The sequence below is a fragment of the Athene cunicularia genome, assembly GCF_003259725.1.
Source record: "Athene cunicularia isolate RWA chromosome 10 unlocalized genomic scaffold, athCun1 chr10_part1, whole genome shotgun sequence".
Classification (NCBI taxonomy): domain Eukaryota; kingdom Metazoa; phylum Chordata; class Aves; order Strigiformes; family Strigidae; genus Athene; species Athene cunicularia.
Genome location: NW_020799112.1, coordinates 9,311,160 through 9,321,752, shown reverse-complemented (window position 1 = coordinate 9,321,752; position 10,593 = coordinate 9,311,160). Strand labels below are relative to the sequence as shown.

At 43.7% G+C, this 10,593-nt stretch overlaps 1 protein-coding gene across 1 annotated transcript in view; it reads right to left on the bottom strand.

Annotated features, from left to right (window-relative positions):
• Positions 1 to 3,604: 3,604 nt before the first annotated feature.
• The window catches only part of AAGAB (alpha and gamma adaptin binding protein), a 13,594-nt gene continuing 6,605 nt past the window's right edge, over positions 3,605 to 10,593 (bottom strand). Inside the window, exons 5-9 of the mRNA XM_026856326.1 lie at positions 8,053 to 8,135; positions 7,278 to 7,371; positions 6,379 to 6,483; positions 5,806 to 5,855; positions 3,605 to 5,237 (exon numbers count right to left, since the gene is read on the bottom strand). Coding sequence (XP_026712127.1) covers positions 5,160 to 5,237; positions 5,806 to 5,855; positions 6,379 to 6,483; positions 7,278 to 7,371; positions 8,053 to 8,135 — 410 coding nt within the window. The 3' untranslated portion in view covers positions 3,605 to 5,159. The remainder of the gene's footprint in view (positions 5,238 to 5,805; positions 5,856 to 6,378; positions 6,484 to 7,277; positions 7,372 to 8,052; positions 8,136 to 10,593) is intronic.

Genomic DNA, 10,593 nt, shown 5'->3' with positions numbered 1-10,593 from the left:
GTTTAAAAGTGCCCCAGTGTTGTTTCAAATTGGAGAACTGGTGGTTGGAAGAGGCTGCTGGAGGTCTCTAGGCCAACCTCATGCTTGATCCAAGACCGCTGCCAACACTAGGTCAAGTCAGCTGGGCTTTGGTGTAGGGAAATCTTGAAGAAAACTCTTAGAGAGATTCTTCCCACCCCCTTCCCCGGGTGAGCTGCTCCATGGCTGCATTACGTTCCGAGTGGAAAAGTTTTCCCGTCTGAATCTCCCATGCTGTGCTGGAAACGGGAAGCTGAAACAAAACACGGGTTTGATAATAAATGAAAAATCTCAAAGCTTTAGCTAAAAAAAAACACCAAAAAAGAGTGAATTGATGGTGCACGGAGGTTTTGGTTCTAGTGAAAGTTGGGCAACAAGCAGTTGGTCTGTGCTGGCAGGAAAGTCCTTGGGCAGCCTGGCTCGTGCCATCACGCCTACAGCCCAGCTTGGACCCGGGACTAGTTAGTCCCAGACGCAGGGGGTCTCTGGCTTCACACTCCAGACGTCTGGTTCTGGACTGAGGTTTCACCCCCCTATCCCCCCAATCTCTGTGCTTCCTCCTGGCACCGGGGTGTATGTGTGTGTTTCTGCAGGAAGCTCCCCACTGGAGGCTGCAGGGGAGGGAGGGAGGTGGGAGCAGGCAGTGCCTGACACCACAGCACCCACCTCCAAAAAAGATATAAAACTTTTTTTTTTTTTTTTCCCCTCTCTAATTGTGGGTGTTTAGGACAGTTTCCACAAGTCCAAAGCACTATCAGAGTAAACCATTTTTGTTTGAGATACACATTACTCTCATTGTAAGCGAGTAACATTTTCTCCTTTTAAAAATTAATTGAACTCAACACTTCCGTTGCCCTTAGTCAGAATTGGAAGTTCACTAGCAAACAGCGGCATACTTGGCATTGTCAGTTAGTTTAATTTTAGACTCAATTTACTGTATTTATAATGAACTAACAACTAGTTTAATCACAAAAGGATTGAACTGGCTACAGAGAAAGACAGGTCTTGGCCTCAGAAGCTGTATGGCCCGTTTCCTACAGGTAACAAAATCAACAGCAGAGAGCGTAACAAAAGCGTCTCTAGTCAGAAGAGCAGCTGTATTGTAGTAAAAAGCCTTTTAAGCCCAGGAAATCTGTAGCATGTTTTGGTTGTCTTTAAGGATGGATTAGTAAAACCACCCAACCTGAATGCAGAAGATGGTGGTGCGGTTTGTAACAGATAAATCCCGCAGTCAGCTATGACTGTGTTTCTCTCAGGCCTCCAGACTCACTTCAGCAAGTGTTCCTTCGGCTGAGGAAACACTGCAGGAGACACAAGAGGCTTCTCTATCTCCACTCCACACACCCAGACCAGACTCCTCAGCAGAGCAGTGCTGGCTCCGCAGAGCCGTTACTCTGAGAGGTGACACCCCAGACCTGAGGCTGGCGGGTGAAACCAGCACCCCTGAGCTGTCCCCGAGCGCAGCCCGTGCTGCTGCAGTGCCGGGCAGCAGGGTGAGGGTGTTTCCGTGCCGTTGGATTTCTTCACTGCCTCCCACACGCTCTCTCTCATTACTCTCCGGCCACCAGCTGCTCCTGTGGCCGCTGTGTAGCCCCCGGGAAATGAGCTGCCGGCACGCCGAGTGATGGGAAACACGGGCACTGATGGAGCCTTGGAAGTTTTAACTCACTGCAGAGGGTTTCCATGAGATCCAGTGACCGCTGGGCCACAGCCAACGCTGAATCGCAATTTCTTCAGTTCTGTTTAAAGGTCTTCTGCAGCCTTTGGAGGGTTTGCTGTGACGTGTTTTTTTTCTGCTCATTGTCAACACAGATGCAGACACCTTCCTTTGAGCTTTGAACGGACAGAAACTGGTGCTTCCCATTTCACTGAAATGTCACCATGTTTTCCTTCAGAATTATTAATTGTCTTAAAATTAATTTTCTGTAGCTCTACATGCTCTTGTGACCATCTTTCCCTAGGAAAAGCTGCTCCAGCTGGCCACAGTGCATTAACCTAACTGCAGAGTGGCTCCAGAATGGTTCCAGTTTAGCACCAGAGCACCAGCACTGGGGAAAGCCAATTCAAAACTCTTACAAGACTTTAAAACCAAGCTGGGAATTCTTTTGTTGTTGCTAAACAAAGTGAAACTAAGTGAAAGACACAACAGCATTCAGGTTTGCTTTTCCACTAATGCCTCTTTCATTCATTTCTGTGACATCTATTTTGTCAGGAAAGTCTGTAGCCAAAAACAAAGCCTCTCTTCAGAAAAAAACAACCAAGCCACAAAACAAAAACCAAGCTGCAGGCAAAGGAAATTTTGATTTAAAAATACAATACTTTTAAGGATCATTAAAACAATTTCCTAGTACCTCCTAGCCACACTTCCTCCCTTGCTGAATTGTGCTTTTTTTAAAGCACAGACTGCGTGGCCGAGCAAGACCCATATTTACAACAAAACAATTACTCAGTTGTGTCCAGAGAAGGGCAACGGAGCTGGTGCAGGGTCTGGAGCACAGGTCTGATGGGGAGCGGCTGAGGGAACGGGGGGTTTAGTCTGGAGGAGGCTGAGGGGAGACCTCATCACCCTCTACAGCTCCCTGAAAGGAGGGTGCAGAGAGGGGGGATGAGTCTCTTGACCCAAGGAACAAGCGACAGGACAAGAGGGAATGGCCTCAAGCTGCACCAGGGCAGGGTCAGGCTGGCTCTTAGGAAGTATTTCTTTCCAGAAGGGGCTGTTGGGCGTTGGAATGGGCTGCCCAGGGCAGGGGGGGGAGTCCCTGTCCCTGGAGGGGTTGAAGAGTCGGGTTGACCCAGCACTGAGGGATCTGGGAAGTTGAGAACGGTCAGTGTGAGGTTCATGGTTGGACTGGATGATCTTCAAGGGCTTTTCCACCTGAGAGGATCCTGGGATTCTGTGAAAACAGTGTCTGGGAGTCCCCAGGGCCTTGGTGAGCTCTGCACCACCTGGTGCCTGTGGGGACGCTCCACCAACGGGAGCCATCTCCCCTGCGGGACGGTGCTGGCTTGGCCCGGTAACGCTTGCTCTGTGCTCTCACGGCCTCGTTCTTGTCACCAGAAGCGGTGACACTTTCCAGGAATCTGTTTGGAGCAGGTTGGAAAGGTGTGTTCACCAACTGGTCATTCAGATTTCTGCGATAAGATATCCTTTGTGGGAATTCAGCTGCTGCTACCTTGTAATGAGGCAGCAAAGAACTTGTTTTTAATTTGTATCATTTTATTTATATTAACTGTCACATCTATCACGTTCTAAAGAATTGGTTTTATAAAGTGAGTACATTTTTTTTCTTTGCTGCATTCAATTAATTTACTCTGCACTTTCATAGTTTAACATTATTGCACAACAGATACTTAGAAAGGAAAAAAAAGTCTTCAGCTCCCAAGAAACAAACATAGAAAACCATTCCCTGCTTGGAAGGAACCTGCATCAGTTCTTTATCACAGCTCCTGGTGCTGGGGCAAAAGGAGCGAAGGGGGAGATGCAAAAGTCATGGCAGGGCCTGGCAGCCAGTTTGAATCATTCAGTTGGGAAGAGGCGGCCCCGGTTGCTGCGGTTCCCTCCGTGTCTGTACACATATCCCTGGAAAAGGAACAGTTCTTCTTACAAAGGGTTATTTTACTACTGTGCAGCTACTGCTCAGTCTTTGAGAAATGCTTTTCAAACCACTAACAAGGCTTTGGTTCTTTTTCTTAGGAGTTGAAAATGCTGCAGTTTTTACCCAGGAAATGATTTACAGCATTCCAAGAAGACTATTTTTTTAGCTTTGCTTAATCTTAAAAGAGGAGGCAATGAATGTCAAGAACATCAAGTGAAAGTGCTTTCAAAATTTAAAGCTGTCAAATAATTTACAGAAAGCCACTGTCTCCAAGACTCACGAAATTTCTTGACATGAGCAGACAGATGCTGGAAAAGTTAATTTCAAAATTTCTAAGCAAGATTGCTTAACGGGGTGGATTTTCAGATCATCAGGAAATGCTCCCAGGGAAGACAGGCACCGTTACCCAGGCGGTGCCAGGCCAGGCCGGTCCTTCTGCAGGGCATCTGCTGGCACTTCTCCCCACGGCTCTGCTGCATCGCAGCAGGAAAGGAGAGGGGGGTGGCACTTGCCCTTCCTCCTCGCTCCCTCACTGGCCCGTGCCTACCTCCTCGTCCTCCTGGTGCCCTCTACCTCGCTGCTCTCCCATGAGCCCGTGACTGTGGGACTACACAGGACGATGAGATACTAAATCTAAGGACAAAGGAGCCGTTTCTAACCCTTGAGACCACGAAGCAGCCATCTGAGAGGCATCCTCTGGTGCCCTCCAGGTAAGCCTGTCCCAAATGCACCAGGTAACAGGGTGGGGTTTTTCACATCTTCGCTTTTCTGTCAGTATTTAGGGCAGAATTCACCCACAGAAGGTCTGTGCGTTCTGCTGGGCCTCAGAGGCCAAGCACCGCAGAAGGTTTGGGCAGGGAACTTCACCCCTGGAACAGCAGCAAAAATCTGTCTTGCACTTAATCCCAAATTGAGTCTCTCAACGGAAAGCCAGGGAGTGTGGCACAATACCTGACTTGCCAGGGAAGGACCACAAACAGAATTCAAAGCCTGTGGGCCATTTGTAATAGCTTTGGCACACAGCAGGATCAACCTTACAGCCTTGGCATCGCATCCCTCAACAGGGCACAATTCAGCAACTTTCTCTTCATGGCTCATATAAATCTGGTTTGTTTTAACTAGTAAGTCAGCTATAAAGCTACATAAAAACATCAAACAGGCCTACATCTAAAATGTGGAGTTTAGAATTAAGCAGTCACTTAACAACCACCAGCCATATGTAGAAAGATAACTGGGAGTAAATTTGTTTATTTAAACTCAAAAGAGGAAACAATAAAAATGTTAATTTGAAAAATGTAAACTAATTATTATTTCCTCTAACTGCATGCATCGCCTTCCAAACTTCTCTGGGAGAGAATAAATGAACAGTCAGACAAACCCACTCTAATAATTAGGTGTTGTGGAATGTGTTACTTACTACAGTGATACAGAGAATCCTTTAACCAAAGAAAGCAACTAAAGCTAAATGGGGCTTTTCACAATAAACACTCATTGCAGGAGATCACTCTTTTAGCACTGCTCTGTCGCTTACAGCTACAGAAGAACTTAGTTTTCTTCATCCGAGGAGAGACCCTCAATTTCATCTCTGTCTCCTCCAATTGCCATCCAGAACGCTTTGGCCACCTAACAATGGAGAAAAAGATAGGAAAGGGAGAAAAACTCCTCAAACGACTGAAGATTTTGCACTTAGCATCCAAAAAATAGAAACCGAGCAGCAGCTAAATCTAGCAACCATGTTTCTAGGTACAATGCTAATCCTCTCTGAAGTCAAGGAATTTCAGCACAGAGGCAATAATTCTAATAATGATGTTATTATACATTGTGTATTATATTCTAATTATTATAATAATTCTAATTCATGAAGGCGTATGTGATACAGAACTTGTGCTAATTAAGGCATGATTAAATCCTCCTCGAGATCAAGGCTTTTCCACTGACTTAAGTGGAAGCTGCCTTACACCCTCAGTGACTCAGCACCTTCCTTTCAGAAATTTTGAAAGGGGAAAGTTTTTTCTGGTGTTTCAAACTTCCAGGTTTGTTACTCAGTTCTTGGGAGACACCAGACAATCTTCCCTAGGCCTGTGCCATTTGTTCTTACTACTCTTATCATGGGAACTTTCCAAGAGAAATAACTGGCTTAGAAAGTAAAATCCCATTTTTAGTAATTTCAATGCTAATTTCAAAACCTCACCTTTTCCGCGTGTAGTTTTCTTTGTTCATGAGGCAACGTTGCAGCTTTATCTGTGGAAAAGAACATGACTCAGGTTGTCAGCCTGGGGAGCGAGCAGGGAGAGAAATGCCTATTGCAGCTGCTTGTAGGGAACTACCAAGAAACTAGCTTAAGATTATAAAAAAGGAATCTTAATTAGTAGGAGCAACTGCAATTCCCAGCCAGAAAGCTGATGCTGCTGAGCATGCTGGATTTCATTTCAAACATCTGTAGTTTTAAACTGCAATACTGGCAAGCAGTTGAAGAGAGAGAAAAAAAAAAAAGTATTCTTATAGGTTTGTTTATAGAAAACTGTAGCATTAGTTTATGGTGGACAAAATCAGTGTGATAACAGTCAGCTGAGCAGTACCTACTTCCTTCAAGAGCACTAACAAGATGAAGGGCCAATTAATGAAAAGATCAGCTACTTATAAAGAACCTCAGATAGGAGAATAGGAATTTGTACAATCTTCCCAAATCCCATGCTGGCTTTCATGCCTGTGAGTGACTGGATTAGGTGACATCTCTTGAGTGTCTCTCTCCCTGGAGTGTTACCTTTCATTTCTTTCAGCTTTGAAAACAGCCTTTCAAAGTTTTCCAGGTCACCGTCTCTCGTGGTTAGGCTGGCCAACTCCTGAATGTCCATATCTAACATAGGATCTGAAATAAATGCGTATAGGTTGGTTTAAGGTAAATTATTCTGTTTTGTCAGCAGGTTTGAAAGCCTTCTGAAAAGCACTATTTTAACATCTGCAAATCCCGTTTTCAAATTCCAACCGCATAGGAGGGAAAGAAACATTTAATTTACCGATTGTTCATTCAGACAACTCATGGAATCACTACAGTGGTCATTAATTTTGCTACATTAGAGTGCAAGAGTGTTTTTTGAGTTAATGCAATATATAAGGTTCCTTGCTTATTATAAAATTATCTGTCTCGGAATAGCCACAAATTAAAGGGTAATGAGGCCATACTAACACCCAACCTTTAGAAGATCACCACATACAACCTGTAAGAAAGTGCCACCTCCTGGAGCGGTGCAATTATTTAAGGACCTGCAGTTTCCAACACTTGAACCTCTCAGGACTGACCCAAGCAGAGTGTGTTTTGTCCACCTCCTGCTGGGTCAAGCTGTCGTGATTTTTCTGTGCAACCATAAAGCTTGGAGCTTTATTCTTATGCTTCTAGATATACACAATATGAGCATCAGGAAAATTCACAAAAGCAGATCTGAAAGTCTGCAGTTGGTGGTACTGCAGGGGCTCAGTCCTATCCAAACCTGGGCCCATTTTTTTCAAGGAGAGAACACCTGAAGTCTGGACAATTTGGCTCTGCTGGCCCTGGCAAGTGCGATTGTGCCACACTTGTCATTGAGAAGAAGCCAGTGGCATTCTGGGACTGTCCCAGCCAGGGTGCCTGCTCCAACAGATCTGCCGGGCAGAGAAAGAGCTCACCTACAGCACTGTCACTCGGCAGGTTGTTTGTGCCAGCCCCGTCTTCTCTGCTCTCTAAATGGGCTGCTTCTCTGTCTGCTGCTGGTTGGTTGGACTGTCAGGAAACAAATAGGTATTAGAGTATCCAATAACGCACCTAAAAACCATCATCAGCAAATCAGGTGCTTCCTGGTTTGACTTCAAAAACTTACGCTTTATCTTAAACTGTTATTTACTGCAAAACCTGGACCAGGTGTACTATGAAAAACCATTTTGGCAACACTGTATATAGGTACTACATAAAGGCTTTCTGACAGGTTAGTTGTTTTTTAAATAACACTATCAAGTGATAGTTTTTGTTTTGCACAAAATACTGCTCTTGGATATTAATGAAAAAAACCACCTCAAATGGCTCCAGTGGGTTGTCTCGGGTGAAACATTTACACAGTGCTGAAGTCAGCATGAGCAACACCCAACCCTGAGCACATACTCAGACATCTCCAGGTGAAATAAGGAGTTCTGAGGCAATGCCCTGAGAAACAGCAAGCTCACGGCTGCGAAGTGACAGCTTCCTAGGAACAACTGTCTCAGGGGGACTCAGAAGAAGAACGCAGCTAGTTTTACAGACTTCAGAAATATTTCTTTTAAAATACATTCCAACAGGCTGTGAATCATCCCTTGAGAAAGAAAGGAAAAAAAGAAAGCCTCCGCCACCGCCACATTGAGTGTGACAATAGAAAAGAGCAACACAAGAAACAGTATGAGCAAAGAATAAGAAACAGGAGTTACTGTTTACTTCTGTATCTTGGTTCTCTTCTGACCCAATGCTACAGTTTGCACCTGCTAACGTACTGAGAAGACCAAAGCCCTGGGTCCTGTCTGAAAACAAAACAGCTGTTAGTTTGACTGAAGATGCAGTATTATTACAAATAGCAGATGGGATAGAGAATATTTCAGGGAAGACACACAGCACGCTGTAAAACTGTGCCAGTGCCCTTGGAAATATATTTTCAGCCGAAATTTTTCATATTCTTCAAGCTTTTTTAAAAATATATTAACATTTACTGCTAAATATTACAAATGGAATAGATGTGTGAGCCACAAAATATGTGAGCTCTTTTTTCTTATTATTTTAAGTCATTGCACTGTTAGGATTCAGTCTGGCAAATGTTTTCTGATTCCAAAGAAGGCACTTTTCAAAGTATCGAGGCAGTATTTGCTAGTACTGGTACTCCGTGGAGCAGGTTGAACCGACCACGGGAAGCAGCACCGAGTCCATGGTTAGACACAAGAAATGCAACAAGTGCCTTTGTGCATGTTGTCTGAACAGGGTGAGCGCTACAGTAATGGCAAAGGCAATTTTAAAATATCTAATGCAGGATTCAGGGAAGGACCCAGCCATCAAATCCAACACTTCTTCACACTGCAAGGTGCTCTGGGCTTTCCACATCCACTAACCTACTGAAAAAAAAAAAAAAAAAAAAAAAAGGCAAATTCAAACCTAAACCTACACAATCAGCTAAGATAACAGATGCTAGTAATATTTTTAAATTAAGTAGATTGTATTTTTACAGTGATGTGACAGCAGTAGCAGTATTTTTAAATAAAACTAACTACATTTTTAAAACTTCATTTAAAAAAAAAAAGTATGTATAACAGGTGATATTATGAGGTGTTGTTTTCTAAGCCATGTTTTCAGCTGGCCTTGCACTGAGCAGCAAATATTTGCAGTTACACAAAGGACACAAGATTTTTCTGAAAATCTTAGTATTTTAGTCAACTAAAAAAGAACTAATGTTATTGTACTACAAATAGCCAGGAAACAATGACTTGTGCCAGAAGAAAGATTAATATTACTTTTTTAAAAAAAAAGTGTTCTAAATTACAACTCTAATGACTAAGCTCTAGAGTCAGATGTTGAGATGATGTCATTTTGGTGCACTGTCCAAATCCACTCACCATTTATACAAAATTTAATTTTGAAGAGCTGAATGTGTAACTAAAACCATCAGCTATCTAGAAAACATGTAAACATGTCTCCATTAGAGAATTACTAAGACCTTATTTCCTGTTTAATAATCTTCACTGTGTACTCAGGCTGATGGTGTCCTGCCCCACTCCTCCCCTCGCACTCCCCCCGGCCCCCCAGCAGGTAATTGTTTCAACTGGTTCCATTTTATACAGTTTTGGTGCCTTAACAGATCACTTGTCAAAGGTTTGGGAAGAAGTGAATCAGTCTAACCAAATGAATTGCCTTAAAAATGTTCAGTTGCAAGACATGAGAGCCCGTGAAGTCCACCAGCTAAATTAACAGGCAATTGAGGGATAAAAGATTGGGACTCACAACCCAAAGCAAAGAAGCTTCCCCAGGTTTCAGCAGGCTGAGCAAAGGGCTGTCTTTCTTTAGAAAAACTGTACAGATGGACATTTAGCCAATTTCTGACTCATCTGCAGCTAGATTGGACACTGCAGTCCAGAATGTCCTTGAGAGAGAACACTCCCACATTGGCAGAGGTGTGGATGAAGTGACCTAATCATGTACCTCTTTGGTATCTATGCTTAAGAGTTCATCCTGTGCAGAAAAATGCCAGTGGCTCCATCCCCACCGCCACCACACACACAACGCCTCAGCCAGCCTAATTCCAAAATGTTGTCCCAGTTAGAAAGAGCTGGAACCTACAGCAGGGATCTCTAAAAAGCAGCTATTTGTTTCTGGATCCGTGGTTAGGGAGGTGGCAGACATAACACTCGGTTGCAGGCACACCCTTGAAAAAGCCTTCCTATAAACTTTTTATTGGATGTAAAAGTTCTGGGTGCAATTCAGGAAGTGGGTGATGCCTTACACAGTGTTCTTACAGCATCAAAGCCAAAAATTAACTCACCCCACTTATTGTAATAGTTGGTGGCTCCATTATTACAGACTCTATAGACACTCGTGGACAGTTGCTGACAGTGTCTGAGCACAACTGCATATATGCTCATTTCAGAACAAAACATCTTCCACTCTCTTTATTTACTCTTCTTCCATAGTCTGTCTCTAGCTGTCATGTGGTGATCCTGACTTCCATACAAAATTGGAATTAAAAAGTCAAAATTCATAATTTGTTTAAATAGTCCCCCTAAATCAGGTTAATTCTTTCTAAAGAGAGCCAGGCTAATTACTAACCCCACCCTAGGTAACCAGCTTCAGCTGGGATCACTAAAGCATGTATTTAAGCAGGAAAGTAGCCAAGTAGCTTCTCTCAGAGGGCAAGAAATTGTTTCTTTTCCAGGATAACCAGCTTTGCTCTTGAAGGAACACCTAGAGACAAGAGGAGTGCACTACCTTTGGGGGGGG